The sequence below is a fragment of the Centropristis striata genome, chromosome 18 (assembly GCF_030273125.1).
Source record: "Centropristis striata isolate RG_2023a ecotype Rhode Island chromosome 18, C.striata_1.0, whole genome shotgun sequence".
NCBI lineage: Eukaryota > Metazoa > Chordata > Actinopteri > Perciformes > Serranidae > Centropristis > Centropristis striata.
The window spans coordinates 9,688,586-9,706,642 of record NC_081534.1 but is presented as its reverse complement, the minus strand read 5'-3'; the positions used below and the strand labels follow the sequence as shown (position 1 = coordinate 9,706,642).

Genomic DNA, 18,057 nt, shown 5'->3' with positions numbered 1-18,057 from the left:
AAACTCTGCTCAGATCTGCTCACGTCACGTATGCGTTTACGTCACATACATGCTCCAGTACAGGGAAATAAGCATTACATTACAGTGCATTAAACCTGAAGGTACTAGCCTTAGCCCACAGAAATCAAGTAAATAAACATAATGTTATGCATACCCAATCCAATTCCACGCACTTTTGCGTCACCTTGTCCACACAGATTTCCTCCTGAAAACACTTGTCTAAACATGAAATAAAAAGTGAAGACGTGACGCCACTTTTGCGTCTTCTGTTCAGACCGTCATCATGTAAACGTAGCCTAAGGGCGCTTTCACACCTATCTCGGTTGGTCCGGACTCTAGGACTTTTCAGTTTGATCCGAACCTAAATTCCAGGTGGGAAACCCCTCTTACTGGGGATTTCCACCAGGCGTGTTACAGCAGCAGCACCACGGCTCCACCGCGGTTTTGCTGCGTCTTCTGCCCGGCGTCAATTCACACCGGGCGTGTTACAGCAGCGTCACGTCAGCTTAGCGAGCCGGTCGTATACACGCGAGATCACGCGATAATCCTGACCATACGGGAGACCACAAGATCCCGTGATAAACTCTAAGCTCTATTTATACAGTCTATGGATAAACTTGTGTATAAAGTAAACAACAACAACAACAACAACCAACAGCTTACTTTGCTTCTCTGACGTGAAAGATCTGTTGATCTGACCATCTATCCTTATAAAAACAATATGTTATGTCATAAATGATTGTATGATGTTCCACTTCAACAATCAGTCTCTTGTCGTCCTTGTCGCCAATCCTCTGAGACCCTTTGATTGATTGATTGATAGATTGATTCGATTGATTGATTGCTGATCTGGTGCCCCGGTCATAAGATAATGTTGATGTGAAGTAGTCTTAGGCTGCATGAACTGCGTATTGTGTTTTATTTTGAAAGGGGGCGGAAGTGTTATACGTTGATTCTGAGTCGGACTTCCTGTCTGGTGCGATCTGCTCTGTTGAGATCTACGCGGTTTGGCAGCGTCTCGCGGAGAAATAGAAGTCCTACCTAATGCTCGTGTAGACACGCTGCTGAGACGCTGCTGTAACGTTACGCATCGCGCCCGGTGGAAATACTCTCATTGATTAGAGTGTTACATATTAGCAACGGTGAACGCGGAGCTGACGTGACGCTGCTATAACGCGCCCGGTGGAAATCAGGCTTTAGGCTACGTTTACATGATGAATTCGGACCTTTGTATCAATGACAGGAAGTTTTTTTCTTTTTCAGCTCTCGAATTACAGTACAGGAAGTTGTTACAGCAAAACACAATTAGCCTAGCAGATAGCACACACATCTTCTCTCCTAAAAAGGCTTTGCCATAACTGGCAGGATTGCGAGCCGTTTTCTCCTCCTCTCCTGTCGACGTCGATACAGTTTTGGCATGATGAGGTTCATCTTGCGAATACCAAGCACTCTCACGTATTGCTCATTAAGCTGGTGCTGCTGGTAGCAAAAGACCAGCAAAAGTATTAGAACAGGTAAAAGGTGGCTCGCTGGATTCATTTTGTGTAAACACGTTGAGGAAGTAACACTGAGGTCAGATGCCGGCCGGCCTAACAGCCGTAACCAAAACAAAATGAGCCGCGGAAGTACACAGGGAGATGACGTGTCCAGCAGAATTGTCTTGTAAAGTCTGTTATTCCTTTTGCGAAAAGGAAATGTGTGAAACCAAAACCAACAGGACCAAATGTAACCAAATGTACAATGTAACCGAACACGGACCAATTGTTTCGGACTTTCAGGTGTGAAAACGCCCTGTTTAAAAAGTGTTTTTTTCTACAGATTAAAATGAAAATTTTACATTAATTGCGGGGTAATATTTTCATGTAAAATGACAGTAGTCGGTAGACATTCAAAATGTTTTAATAACAAGTTGTTACATACATATTGGATGTAATTTTGAGGTATGGTTATTCACTGTATTTGACTGTGAGTGTCTGGAAACTTTGCTGCCAGACTACCAGATGTATGATGAGCTGCAAAGCACTGTGCTTTACTCTAAACACAGATGAAGAGGTTGTCTGTGATGATGACAGTTGTCCTGATACTTGAGGAGAGTGTTATCTCTTTCTTGGCTCTTTGTGTGCAGTGTGCTCAGAGGAGTGAGTCAGCCCGAGGTCCACTCCATCTTCCAGGAGTTATCTGCTGGCTCAGAATCACACAAGGTCATGTTAGAAGAAGGTTATAAATACTACCACTCAGAGAAAATATTTCTTTATCTCCTTTACCAGAGTCACCATATATCCATTTCGGTGCAGTGAGTCAGTGATGGAGGCAGAAACAGCAGCCTGACACATGTAACTAAACATCACAGCTCTCTTTAGTCAGCTGGAGTTGTTTTTTTCTTCCCTGCTGTGGCAAAAAGGACTGCTGACTGGCCTGATGATGTCATCGACTTTCCTCTAACACACACACACACACACACACACACACAAAAGAAGAGGAGGCTGTTTGTAGAGTTTAATTAAAGAGGAGGGCTGATGGTGAATTACTGTGTCCTCATCGGGACTCGCTCAAAGACACTGTTGCTATAGCTGGAGACAGTCTCTAATTAAATACATACATATTACACTGTAATATTTTTGTGTTTATTTCAGGCTTGTTGTGTTTAATATGTGCACTTAAGAGTGCGTAAAAAGTAATAGTTCCACATGTAGTAAAAGTAAATTCAGATTTACAGTCTAATCCTCTGCGTCTGTCATTGGCCTCACTGGTTATACACTGTGAGCATCTTATCTTGGATCTTTCCAAATAGTGTGTCTGTGTGTGTGTGTGTGTGTGTGTGTGTGTGTGTCTGTGTGTGTGTGTGTGTGTGTCCTTCTATGGCATCATAGTTGAGTCATAAGTTGTACATAAATTAGTAAATAAGTAGGAAGAGAAGAAGAAATGAAGGCATGGCGTCATATTTGACATTTACATTTACATTTAGTCATTTAGCAGACGCTTTTATCCAAAGCGACTTACAGGAAGAATAAAAGCAAACAATCAAGGTATACTGCAATAAGAGCTATTAGTGCATCAATAAGTGCTAGTGACAATTCTTTGAGGAGTAGAATTATCGTATGGTCTAGGAGAGAAGATGCTCTCTGAAGAGCTGGGTCTTCAGGAGTTTTTTAAAGGTAGAGAGGGACGCCCCTGCTCTGGTTGGAACTGGTAGTGTGTTCCACCAGCGGGGAACAAGAAGTGCAAAGAGTCTGGATTGCCTTGGACCAACGGGGGGGTAGAGCCAGGCGCCGTTCATTGGAAGAGCACAACGGTCGTGAGGTAGCATATGTCTGAATCAGGGCGTTCAGGTACCGGAGACAACTTTGTAGGCCAGCATTAGAGATTTGAATTTGATGCGGGCTGCAACAGGTAGCCAGTGGAGCTCAATGAGCAGCGGTGTGACGTGACCTTTTTGGCTGGTTGTAGACCAGGCGCGCCGCCGCGTTCTGGATCATCTGAAGCGGTTTTACTGTGCGGGCTGGCAGGCCTGTCAGGAGGGCATTACATTTGAGTCACAAGTTGCACGATCAATAACAAAAAACATCAGCAAATCATTATAATGCATAAAACATAATGTGATAACGTAGTTTTGAAGGAAATATACACCATTTCATATTAGGGCTGGGCGATATGGACCAAAAGTCATATCCCAATATATTTAGGCTGAATATCGATATACAATATTTATCCTGGTATTTTTATCGCAAAGTGAGAGCAAATGTTCAGTCAAAGTGAAAGCCAAATATAACACGTCACAAGTATTTTTATTGAAACCGTTTATTTAAGTGGACATAAATACTGTATAACAACAGGAGTACCTCGTTTCAAAATCAAAGCTCCATAAAGTGCACATTTAAATACAAATGACCTTAAATAAAAATTGCCTATGAAATAAAATGGGCCAATCGAAATAACTATATTTATATGAGAAAAACGAACATTACAAAAGAACTAAATATGACAAACCCTAGTGAAGGGAAGCATTTATATATAAAGAAATATTTTTTAAACTATATTAATTTATGCGATGTGGTCTTATTCCATATCACATTAAAAATATATATTGATATATTTTTTTATATAGATATATCGCCCAGCCCTATTTTATATGCAAGTAAACGTCATACTGATTAATAATATAGTGAAGTATTAATGTCTTATTTTAGAGACTGTGTGGGTAAATGTCTTATTCAGTAGTTCAGTGAGAAACAGCAACCTTTATATAAATAATAGTAAAATAAAATTTGTGATACTATACCACTATATTGGGATCATACAATCAGAATTGAAACTGAGAGAAGCTATCACTGCTTACGGAGCATCTTTTACCAGGTTTGGTCCACCCTTAAAAAATATAAATAATAATAATAATAATAAACGTGGGGGTGTAGTGATCAGTCACACTCCTGCTCTGTGTTTAGTAACTGTGAATAAATGCATTTCTAATGGACATCATGGAGGAAATATCGCTCTCTCCCTTCCTCCTTCTGTCTCTACCGCTCCATCCTCTACCCCTCTTCTCCCCTCCTTCCTCCCCCTCTCCCTCATCTCCTCCCCCGCATCGTCTGTGCTGCTAAAAGAGGCAGAAGTTTATTACAGGTGTCCCTCCGTCGTGCTCTCCCTCTAACTGACTGTAATAACTCTGGATGTGTGTGAAGTGTTTGGACAGCTTTGACTGAAGTGTGACAAACTGCTCTCGTCGTAGACCTTTAATCCATCACAGCCCGTCCCCTGGCCCCCTGCCTCCCCCTGCCTCTCAAAGCTCTGTTAGTGTGGCAGAGCACCAGACATTCATTCATTCATTCTATGTCATCATGGATCTGTACAACATGGATACTTTAGCAGAATATGTATTCAAACAAGCAGGTCTTCCACTTATATACTTTTGGGTTAGGGCTGGGCAATATAACGATATATTTTTAAGTGTGATACAGAATTAGACCATATCGCATATATCGATATAGTTCAAATTGTGCATAGTATAATAGTTAAATATTAATAAGTCAATATGTTATTTTATGTAACTATAACTTCTGTTTTTGTTCGCTGTCAATTAGGGCTGGGCGATGTATCGATATAAAAGATGTATCGATATATTTTTAAATGTGAATATAGTTCAAATGTTTTTCTGTCTTTATATATGAATGCTGCCCTTACTAGGGTTTGTCATATATATTTTTTTGCAATGTTATTCTTTTCTCATATAAATATATTTATTTCAGAAAAAGATTGGCCTATTTTATTTCATAGGGTTTTTTTTATTTAAATGTGCACTTTATGGAGCTTTGATTCTTAAAAAAAGGTTCTCCTGTTGTTATACAGTATTTATGTTCACTCTGTTGCTGTCATGTTTGCTGTGTTTGCTCTCACTTTGCGATAAAAATATCATATATCGATATTGAGTCTAAATATATCAGGATATGATTTTTGGTCCATATCGCCCAGCCCTACTTTGGGTCATTCCATTATTTCTACTATGACACAGACTGTGTGTTTGTGTGTGTACATGTGTCAGTCGGTGCTGTGTCATGTTGAAGGCCCAGTGGTGGCTGAGAGCGTCAGCGTGCATGTTAATGTGCTGAACAAAGCTCAAATACATATCTCTCCTCGAGCCCTTGTTGTTCCGACCTCAAGAGTTTGGAACAGCCTTCCCTCGCAGCCGTGTGTGTGTGTGTGTGTGTGTGTGTGTGTGTGTGTGTTTTCCGTGTCCTACCCTGAAAACACAGTACATGATAGAAATGCAAGGCCGTATTGTGGCTGATTTCATGCCTGTCGAGCCAGCTGTCCAATGGGAAAAGAAAAAAAAGCTCTTTATTTGCAACATGTGTTGTAATTACATCAACCCTTGAATTAGTTTGTAGCCTTCAGGGTGTATTACAATTTGAATTCAAACCCTGAAAAAGCATGTGTTCTAAGTTGACAAGCAAAGATCCAGTCAGAAGATAACAGCATGAGCCCAACAGGACGTAGGTGTACCACAGTGCATATAATGCCTTTAGTCTCTTCTTAAAAAGTGAGAGGGACTGAAAGGACTGAATTGAGTTTGATAACTTGTTTCACCAGCAGGGAACTACAGAAGAGAATGTGTCTGTTGTAAATGCTTGCTAAGAGCTGCAAGGTGCTGTCTAGGGTTGCCAACTCCCTGAAAAATAAATAAGGGACCCTTCATTGGCAGGGCCGGCCGACCTGATTGCCTTCACCTATCCTGGCGTGGTGAAATTTTTTAGCCCCTTTTTTGTGAGTGATTTTTTAACGATTTGACTCGAACCTGAATTGAATTAGATGCCTATTTTTGTGACATGAATATATGGAAAACAAAATATTATCCAGCAATTCACTTTAACATAAAATAACAATTTGGTCCTGTTCTTCAAAGATGTAGTGGAGTTTGCTGATAACAACTTGATTTACTCCTTTTGTTGGCTTTTAAAATGCAGCATGCATGCAATTGAATGGCCATTTTGGAAGATTATGGCATTCCATAATTCCAAATTGGTTCAGTAAAAAAGCATGAAATTCATGTCATGAACAGGGACCTGGTCTTCAAGAATGCACTGAGTGAGTTTGCTGATAACAATTTGATGTACTTATTTTTTTGGAGTTGCATGAATATAGTTGAATGGCTATTTTCGCGTCATGCAGCTGACAGACGGGCTACCGTAAAGTACAATGTAATTGCGCACTGAAATTTAAAGTGCAGATGACCGCAGTATTGGGAGCATGTTGTTGGTGACTGAAAAGTGTTATTTTCTCGAAGTCCCAAAAAAGTTAACTTATGAAGCTTTCCTAATATTGTGCACAGCATACAACCTCAAAATATTGTTCTAATTGTCATTGTTTATTGTATGTATTCATTTTTTGCACTAACTCAGACCTGAAGCTTGTTATCATAGTTGCAGTTTCTTTTTGCACAACTGTTTTTTTATTATAAATATTTAACCTGTGGTTCTGCTAGTTTTTACATGTTGCATTTTTCTTTTTAATAATTTTGGGGTCTTTGTTTTTATCCTTATGGTATCGAAAATGGTATCGAGTATCAAATATTTTCCTGAGTATCTGTATCGAGTTGAACATTTTAGTATCGTGACAACCCTAGATCTGATCACACCATCTTTTTATACACAACTCTCTGTCTGTTACTGTTCATCACCTGATGATGTCAGGTGACTTTACTGACATTACATCCACGTCTGTCTTTACGCTGAAGCTTATGAATGAGGCTTAAAACCTTTCATTCTTTAGAGTTCTTAACATACATACATCAACCATCCAGCTCCCAAGTTACCGTAAGAGTTGGCATAGCAACCAATAAAAGCCAGTAAAGGTTTCAGTACAGTGAACATGAGCTCAGTAGGGAAGCCTGAAAACCCCTTTTAAACACAGATCCTGCCTCACCATCCAAACATGTAACACGTTCTACCTCCCGGTTATTAATTTACATGGAGCGCTATCATGATGACAGATGTTCATATTGTAGGTATTGCTGCTTTCAGATTTTAATCTATGCTGTATGTTTCCATTCGACACAATGCCAGTTGATCACAGCGGAGATGCAAGATTGAAAATGATTTCACATATTTCCACAGTGCTGTTTGAACTGTTTGCCAGGTGCTAAACATCACTAATTCTGGCTGCTCATTCCGCCTAACTCTCCTCAGCATATTGCTTTAGCAGAGAGTGAGGGAGATGAGTGGGGTGGGTGTACAGCGAGTTAGAAATAGAGCGAGTGCGAGCGCGTGGAGAGTCGCACAGATAAAAGCAGAGCGAGGAGCTGGGAGAGAGGAAGGGAGGGAGCCACGGGCAGATGAAAGAGGGAGAGATCAAGTGAGAGACAAAAGGTATGAGATAGATATAGCGGAGGGAGCCGGGCGAAGGGAAACAACAGAGACAGAGAGCAAGAGAAGAGAAGAACCCCCCCACCCTCTACTTGAACCTTCCTGAGCTAGAGCCGTGCCAAGCTGCTGATACCACCGCCGTGATTTCCCCCCTAACAGCCTCCGCCACGGAGCCCACAGAGCGCAAGAGTGGGCTGTGCAGGAGCAGGAGCCTGTTGCCTGGATACCCCTGCTGTCGCCACGGCGGCAAAAAGCCAGGATTGAAGCGTGTGTGTGTGTGTTTGCTGGCTGGTGCTGCTGCCATGGGAAAAACACAGCTGGCTGACTGTCTGGATGGCTCCCGCGCTCCATCGCTTGCTGGCTGACTTGCTGACTTTGCACGTATCAATAAGGAAGGAATCACCCTGCTACAGGGGCTTTGAGCAGAGGAGGTGGGAGGCTGGGGGTGGCACCGGGGGGGGGGGACTAACACTCTGCTTTGGATGATGAAGAAAGCTGTTTGGTAGAGCGGGGGAGAGAAAGCACAGATTACCTTGGCTACCGAGTGAAAGAGAGGAAGCTAGGAGAGGCGAGACCCCGAGACAGGAGAGCTGAGGGAGGGGAAGGCTGGTGGGGGAGGAGAGGGGGAAGGAGCCATGCAGATCCAGTCCTCTGGTCCACAATCCAAAGCCTCCAGCTTCATCCTCAGTCAGAGATGTGTGCTGGCCTCCAAAATGGAAATCCACCGGTACGTACCTGCTGTCATTAGAGTGGCTTCCTCTTCTGTGTCTCTACATCAGCCTCTGTTGTTGTGCTCGTTGTGTACAACAGGAACCTCGTTAGCATCTGTTGTGTTGCTGATCAGTGAGCGATCAAAGCCTCATGGCTCATCAGTGAGGAGTTTTACTAAAGATAGAAAAGGAAATGAACTGTTGTGAAGCAGCTACTCAATAGTAAATCATTATCTGTGCGGGTTTCATATGGTATATCGTGTCATGTATGGCTGGTTGCTGGTGAAAAGAGGAAATTTCAGGCCTCTCCTTCCTCTACGTGAACACTAACTTAACGATCAGTGTTCAATTCAATTCTATTAAAATAGCCCATAATCACATATCACAGATTTGTCTCAAAGGGCTTTACAGACTGTACAGGGTAACTCTGTCCTTTGACCCTGACAGCAGACAAGCAACAACTCCTCAAAACAGGGGAATGAAAGAAGAATCCTCAGGGAGAGAAACAGAGGAGGGATCCCCCTCCCTGGAAGGACAGACGTGCAATAGATGTTGTTTGTACAGAACAGACCGACATAGTAAAATACAGTAGATTTGTGTTAGAGGGAGGGAGGATAGAGGAGGAGAGAGAGAGAGAGAGAGAGAGACAGAGAAGAATGAGATGAACAATGCAACAAGGTCTCCAACCTAAACGACAGAATAGACCATTTGTCAATACCACTTATAGCGACACATATGTAGCACACACGGTATTATACACTGTAAAAAAAATAAAACAGTCGTTTTTACAGTAAAAAAAACGGCAGCTGTGGTTGCCTGACCTTTACCGTAATAAATACGGTTTAACTTTTTTTAATATTACAGTAAAAAGATATTGGCACTGTCGATTTCACATTCAAGATTCCATATTTTACCGTGTAAATAAAACGTTTTTCCATCAAAAGATAATATGATGATATGCCATATAATTGACAAGAAAATACTTTATAAATGCTGCAAAAATTAAAGATTTTACCATTAAATATAACAGTATATTTTTGTTAGAGATATGGTGTTTAGTACATTTAACAGTTAGAAAAAGTATTTTTACAAAAGATAAATGCAAAAATTACAGTGATGGCTTATATATATATCTATATATATATATAGATATATATATTACAGTATATGATTGTTGTTGCTCCTCGGTCATGTAAAACCAAAGATATGATAGTTTAAATCTGACACTCGGCTAACACTATTCCTATAAATATACATGTTTTTTTGGGAATTTGTTGTATATAGTTGTATTATATTTGAATTTCATCTTTATATGTTCATATTTGTTGGAACCTACAGTTCATTGAGCATATTTGTGGTTTTTATTGTAAAAAATAGTATAATTTTATTTCAGATTTCATGATTTTGGGGTATTTTTGGGCTCAATATGTTAATAAAGTGGGTTAAAGTGAAAAAAAGAAGTCAGATCATGGTGAAGTTGTGCTAAAAAAATGGATACCGACATTTTGTATGTGGTATATAAAGGGCAAATAGGCTCAGACCCCAGAGGGCTAACCTTGGATGTACATTTAGGCCCCGTTTACACGAGGACGTAAAAACTACTAAATATTTTATGGGAAGTGCCTTTCATTTAGACAGTGACGGCATTTTTGGGGCTTAAAAATCTGAAACCACCCTCCAGAGTGTAAAACTGTAATCCACTCCGCCGTAGCGTGTCCGTCTGCACTGTCAAGACACAAAACTCTGCTCAGATCTGCACACGTCATGTACGCGTTTACGTCACATACATGTGTCACAACAGGGAAACAAACTAACATGTGGGATTATTTCCATGCGTCGGACATTCAAGCTGCTCTGGCAGCTCTAATAAACTTACAGGAGTCTTTCCACCAAATGTACAGGATATGTACAGATAGTATTAGTGAACAGAGAAGGATCTGTAATTACCTCTATCACATTTTGGATGCACCAATTGGTCGGAGGCGAGCCAGACGGCTTTGGACGAGACCTGGGAGATCTAGTGGATGGTGGAGAACTTTGTGGAAGGAGTAGCTGATGAAAATACGTGGCGTGAAAACTTCCACATGCCCAAAGATGCTCTTATCGCTTTAAGTGATGCCGCCTGGCATGCATACCCAAATCAATTCACACACTGTAGCGTCACCATTTGCAGCAGATTTCCTCCTAAAAACGCTCGTCTAAATGCGGAATAAAAAGTGAAGACGCAACGCCACTTTTGCATCTTCTGTTCAGAAAGTCATCATGTAAACGGAGCCTTACAGTGAAATCTGAACAATATTCTACTGGGTTGTACTCCGCTGTGTTATAGTGTCATACTGTATTTGCAATGCAATCTGGGAACATTTTTTATTACAACAAAGAGAATGCCATTCTTTACAGGAATTTACTTTAAGTTTACATTGACTATTAATCATGAGCACTGTAAAACTTTTCAGAGTGCTTTATTTGAAACCTACTTGGAAAGTGTATCTGCTGTTTTCCTGCAGAAGCTCCAGCAGAGTATTGAGAGAGAAGGCCCATGTGCCTGAGGGCCTGCTGGGATGCATTCAGCTGCATCTCCTCTTGTACATTTAGCAGCTGTAACATAAAGTTAAGGAAGAAGACACTGCTTGATTATTGATGCAGTTTGCTAGAATGTCAGAAAACATTTTTCTTAGGCTCAGTAGACTGAATGTTGTGTTCACTTGGACGAAGTATTCCCTTTGAAATACAGACTGCTGAGCCTCAGAGACAAGCTGTGGTGATGTGATGTGGTGTGGTGTCCAGTGAAAAAACAGAATGTTCCGGAAATGTCATGTTTCACCGGTCAGCCTCTGTCCCTGTTCATGATTAGCTTGGTGGATAAGGTGAGCTTAGCTAGTTATTCCGCTCTGTCTGCCTTTCTGCATCAACAGCATATTCTGTCAGTCTTGTGCCAGAACTAATGTGTGTGTATGTGTGTTTGTGTGTGTGTGTGTGTGTGTGTGTGTATGTGTGTGCGTGCCATGCCTTGAAGTGAGAAGTGATTGATGCCCAACACTGTGAGGGGGCATCAGCATCACACTGGCAGTATAACCTAAATGTTTTGCAGTGTTTATATGGAAACATGAGCAGCTCAGGCTACATTAAGTCCAAGCCTTAAGTGTTAAAGATGTTCATTTCTGTGTTCAGATTAAAAGTAAAAAGCAGCTCAGGGGGCATGGTGGCGCAGTCGGTAGTGATGTCAAAGGAATTCAAAAGAATCCTGAAGGACAGAGAAGATAGTTCTCTTGGTCAATGCAATTGTTTGTAAAACTATTTTCTGATAACGACCGGGTTTATTCATTCATCTGTCACCAGTTTATTTCATTTTTAACTGTACTCATTTCAATCTTCATATAGTCTTGTCCCTGATCTTGTATGTACTTTAATTGATGTTGAATGTGGTGTATGAGAATTGTGGTTGATTGTTCTTATTTTATCATGGTGCTGCCTTCTTGGCCAGGTCATTCTTGAAAAAGAGATTTTAATCTCAATGAATTTTACCTGGTTAAATAAAGGATATTGATTGACTGATTGATTGATTGATTGATTGATTGATTGATGTCGCCGCATTCCCGCCGATGTCGGTGGAGGTGTGTCCCCACCTTCATGTCTCCAGCACCCGTGGGGCTGGTTGGGGTCGGCCAAAGGGCCTTTCTGTGTGGAGTGGGGTTGTCACCATACTAACATTTTCAACTCTATAACGATACTCAGGAAAATATTTGATACTCAATACTAGGGCTGGGCGATATATCGATATAAAAAATATATCGATATATTTTTAAATGTGATATGGAATTAGACCATATCGCATAAATCGATATAGTTCAAATTTGCGCAATTTTACATAAAAATCACTTACAGGATTAAAATATAGAAAATAAATGAATATATTACTTGATATTCATGATTAGGACTGGTGTTTACTATGAAACAACTATGAAACAAGAAAATAATAATCATGTAAAATATTTCTAAAGAATAAACAAGTGATTTTGGAAAGCACTTGGTTGTATGAGTGTGTTTAAGTGAAACCAGAGTCAAATTTATTTTTGTTTAAGATATTTTTTTATTTAAATTTGAACTTTATGGAGCTTTGATTTAAAAAAAAAAAAAAAAAAACGGTACTCGTGATGTTATACAGTATCTATGTTGACTTAAATTAACAGTTTTAATAAAACTACTTGTGACATGTCATTGCTTTCACTTTGCGACAAATATATCGGGATATATATCGTATATCGATATTCAGACTAAATATAACGGGACACAACTTTTGGCCCATATCTCCCAGCCCTACTCGATAACATTTTCGATACGACAACGATAAAAACAAAGACCCCACAATTTGACAGAAATATTTTTATTAACAAGAAAAATGCAACATGTCAAAATTAACAGAACCACAGGTTAAATATTTATAATAAAAACAGTTGTGCAAAAATAAACTGCAACTAAAATAAAATAAAAATAACAAGCTTCAGGTCTGAGGTAGTGCAAAAAATAAAAAAATACAATAAACAATAACAATTAGAACAATATTTTCGGCTGTGTGTTGCTGTTTGGCAGCAGGTCGACTTTTCTCTGCTTCATTCTGGGACTTCAAGAGAGAAAATAACACTTTTCAGTCACCAACATTTATGTAAACTTATTAACTCTGTGCTTATGTATACTGACACTGTGTCAATTAACGTAATATGGGCATACTACGTGCCTGATTTATTTATTTACGTTGTTTATAATCATTAATGTGATGTCAGCCTTTAATTGCTAACTGCGGCTAATGGCTAATAATAACACGGGCAACATTAATGCGAGCCACCGGCCACGATAACATCAGTAATAGGTCAGTTTGAAATGGGGGGGTATGGATACTTTTGAAAATGAGTATCGTATCTGGATACAACGTTTTAGTACTTTTTTGAGTATCGATACTTTTGACAATCCCAGTGTGGAGTTTGCATGTTCTCCCCGTGTCCCCCGAGTTTCCCCCTACAGGGACCTCTCACAAAAACATGCAGTGATCCTGGTCGCTATAGTGCCTCCCTCTGGTCGGTCGGGGCGACAAGAAGCGGTCTGCTAACTGCTCATGTATCGGAGGAAGCCTGAGTCTAGTTCAAGGCTCTCCCCAGGCTGACAGAGACGAGGTAGCGCCCAGGATCATGAAATAGGCAATTGGCACAGGGTGAAAAATAAATACAAAAATCGTGGGATAAAAAAAATATAGAAAAAAAAAGTCAAAAAGCAGCTCGAGAAAACTTGACACAGCAAAAAGAACATTAAAACAGACCTGTAGAAAACAGTTTGATCAAATTTACTAAACAAATAGATAATCCTTGGAATTCAGGATAATAATAATAATACATTTATTAGACCACCTCATCAACCTCTCTTCAGAAGCTTGTTTAAAACTGAAAATGTTTTGACCAGATTGTAGCCAGCTCACTGGGCTTCTCTGAGAAGTCGGAAATTAATCAAGCATAGCATTCAACCTGTAGCAGTCTTTTTTGTGTTCAGGAATGCAAGTAAATAACTATAACTTGTCATCTGAATCAAGAAATGATATCCAGCACAGAGTGAAAACACCTTCGTACAGGTCCCCTATGGTTGTCCACCAGGGACAAACGTCCCATTCACATGTGAATGTTTGGAATTTTACAGGTATTTTTATGAAACGAGCCTGTACAGTTGTTCATGTGAAGGCTTCACTTGTTGGTCTCCATGGTGATAGACTGTGAGTGCGGCTCAGTCCGGTCCAGGCCTGGTCTGTACTCAATGTGTTCCCTGTCCCTGTGTCAATGGGAGCGTGGCTGGACTCTTGTAAAAATGTGCCAGGCTCCCAGTTAACACATGGGCTGCACCCTGCGCTACACTGCTGGGTGTGTTTGTCTGTGTGTGGTGTGTGAACATGCACAGTGGCCAACACATGCATGTGTGTGGAGGAGGAGCTTTTATGAGCCTCCATAACCCCCAGGGGGGCACCAAAGATCCACAGGGGGTAGCGAAGTCCTCTTGATTTTAAGTGGTGTAATAAATCTAATGGGTTAAATATATACTATCTATAACTATAAATTAGAAGAAAAAAAAGCCAATCTACAAACTCACAACACATGGCAAGGCTTCATGCAAGTTTGAATATCTGATATAAAATAACCACTTACTGTGATTTTTTTTTCAGTGAAAGTCCAGCAGACCAACATTAATTGGTAAAATAAAAGTAATATTGTGCATTTTTACACTGCACTTTTAAGATTTCATGCTCAAATGCATGTAGTTGTACTGAGGGCAGCTTCAAGTGAGGGTGCGGGCCAAAGTTTACAATGATAAAATTGGGGGTCCCTCAAGAAAAAGGTTGGGAATCACTGCTCTATAACACGGATGTTTTCACTTTATACCATTTCTCAGTGACATCGGGGTTACAGGATCTTTGGCTGACTTTTACCACTGACTTATAACAGCAAACATATCTTACATCTATCCTTTGGATTGTTTTCAACCCATTTGACAATGTGTGGCATTTTATTTAGTGAAAGGTCAGATGGGCTTGTTGAGGGGATTCACACCCAGCTCTCTAGGGGATGATCACAATGATGCTGGTTACCATGGCACTGAAAAGGGCAGAGTCATTAAAGGCAGCGAGAGAGGAGAGCCACCTGTGGATCCTTCCTCTGGGGCTCAGCTAATGGTTTCTGTGAGTGAGCTGCTCAAAGCCTAATTGAATCCAAGAGGATTGTGTGATTCGGGCCCGACTCCTCCTTAACAAGTGTGTGCTTGAATAGGCCAGTCGATGGTCCAGGTAATTACCGGGCAATAATGTTTTACACCATAATGACCTGCATTAGGTGACGAGGAAATAATTAGGGAACAACAAAGCGACACTATTGTAATGTAGCACTGATGTCAAAGTGTCCGTAGTCTGACTCACCGGGTGTGTGCCATTTGCTGCCTATGAGACGGCATTCTCCTCTCCTGCCACTGTTTCCACTCTTTATTCTGCAGGAGCACCCGCTGCATCCTGGACTTAGTGCTGCCTAAGATAATTGTGATTGGTTTAAAGAAGCACAAACAAGCCAGATCATTCTCCAGCGCTGTCACAACACTGTGGAGGGAGGTCTGACTTCAGTGTAAAAGCCTTTAGACAAATGTTTGTTTCTAAATTGTGCAAGTAACAGCAGAATGATAAGTTTCGCTCGTTATGCATGGTGGTAAGAAACAATAGGATGGAATGTACAGGTGCATTGCTGGTAACTCATGCTCTACAGTTAGTGTTGAATTACCCTACCCATCAGGCCCTGCTGCTCTTCTCTTCTTCTCTTTAGCCATGTTTCGACTAGGGGGAAAAGTGGCCACCTGGAAAGTCTCAGGCCACACCCTCTCAAAAGTCATCTCACACGCAGAGTGACAAGTTAGCCCCCAGAGGGATTTAGAGACTCTGGAGACGTATGGTTTTCACCGTTGCTAACTGTGCACAACGTCAGCAGCTGAAAGCAGCATGGCTAATTATGTCTCCGCTGATCATGAACATAGTGATTGTGAATAAATGGAATTGCTAACTGTGCACAGGGTGTCTGGTGCTTGTTGTAAACAAACAGAGATTGCTAAGTGAACACCTCCTGTAGCAGCAGCACATACACACTGTACTGCTACAGAGCTAACTGTAGCTAACTGCAGCTAATGGCGACTCTTCTTAACAAGCCGGCCTCCGGCTCGTTAGCGGCTCCTTAAGAAGAGTAAGAAGGAGTCGCTGGATTTGTGTCTATTTAAATGTGCACTTTATGGAGCTTTGATTTAAAAAAAAAAAAAAAAAAAAAAAAGAAGGTATTTCTGTTGTTATACAGTATTTATGTTCACTTAAATAAACAGTTTCAATAAAATTACTTGTGACATGTCATATTTAAAAAACTACTGATAACTACAACAATGATAATATTCATAATAACTTAAAAAATGTGGTCTATTCTTTTTGATTTGACTGTGGGCATAGTTGTCTACTCTATCCCCTCAAATATTAGGGCTGTAAAGTCCTAAATTCTTTAAATATATCACTTTATTATCATTTTAAACCCTTTTAGCTGAGAAAGTAGCCGTTTAGATCCCAAGTGCGTCGTTAATTTGTCTAAATACCAGCTGTTTGCAATTTTGTTCGGACGAATTCGGCGCTACTCAAGCTAGCCGTCGTGAGCAACGCACTTCCGGTTACATTCACAAAAAATAAAACGCCCGTTGCCCTTTATAACGTTAGAATTTGTGCTTTTACTTTGAAAACAGGAAGCGAACCTACCCTCGATGTAGCTAGCTTGAAGCAGCCGCTTTGACTGCTCTCGTCCCGTTAACGGCATTTAAGGAAACCATTAAATATGCCTTAACGTTACCGGAGAGTCTTGACAGCTCTGAGACCGGTTCATTGTAAAACATTTATTTATTGATGTGAATGTGGTGTTTTCTGTGTGTTGGCTAACGTTACAGACGTTACAGTTTTTTTAATCCCCTAGAGAGGAAAAAAAAAACAGAATAATTTTGTGGCGGTCGGTCTCTATTCTGTGGCGGTGCGCCACAGAATGGTCTATGTGTGGGAAACACTGCAGCCTAAATATATCAAGATATGACTGTTGGTCCATATCGCCCAGCCCTACTTGGCAGCCATGAATCGATATAATATCGCCATGCAAAATATTGCAATACTGTCTTGTATCGATTTTTTCCCCCACCTCTCGTGTCTGGGCTCAGCCTTAGAGACAGGATATGGCATCTGATCAGGCTGCCCCCTGGTCGCCTCCTATTAGAGGTTTTCCGGGCATGTCCACCTGGTAAGAGGCCCAGAGGATGACCCAGAGCTCCCTCGCTTGGCCTGGGAACACCTTGGAGTTCACCAGGAAGAGCTGGAAAATGTTGCTGGAGAGAGGGATGTCTGGAATACCTGCTTAGTGTGCCTTCCCCGCGACCCGGCCTCAGATAAGCGGATGCTTGCTTGAAGTTGCATTTAAGAATGACATTTACTATTATAGATGACTTTATCCACTTGAGGAGACATTTTCTGTCCCTGCTGCAGACATACTGTAAGCACAGTCAAGTTGTTTTACATCCGTTACTGCTGCTGTGATGCTCCCATCAGCTTGTGTGTTGTGTCACTGTTCCTGATGAGCTTTTTCTTCTGCTTCTCATGGATAATTTAAATTAGTAGGTTGTGATTTTAGTCCGAGTGTTGGAATGTTGGTGCTGTGAAGCCATTTGAGACTGTGACTGAAGAAATACTGAAGCAGATATAAATGGCATTATTGAATCCTGCTGAAGCTACTGGCCAGACCCTGACCTTTGTTTACAGAAACAGTCATCACTCGCTGTGTGTCCACCTGCCACACACACACACACACACACACACACACACACACACACACACACACACACACACACACACCACATCGCTGTGGGATGTGCTGTGTTATATATATCCACTAGTGGTGTTGGCGTCT

The 18,057-nt window shown here is 40.9% G+C and overlaps 1 protein-coding gene across 2 annotated transcripts in view; it reads left to right on the top strand.

Annotated features, from left to right (window-relative positions):
- Nucleotides 1-8,491: 8,491 nt before the first annotated feature.
- The window catches only part of enah (ENAH actin regulator), a 127,711-nt gene continuing 118,145 nt past the window's right edge, over nucleotides 8,492-18,057 (top strand). For both annotated transcript variants that reach the window (XM_059356720.1, XM_059356719.1), the window contains exon 1: nucleotides 8,492-8,583. In XM_059356720.1, the coding sequence (XP_059212703.1) occupies nucleotides 8,492-8,583 (92 nt within the window). The remainder of the gene's footprint in view (nucleotides 8,584-18,057) is intronic.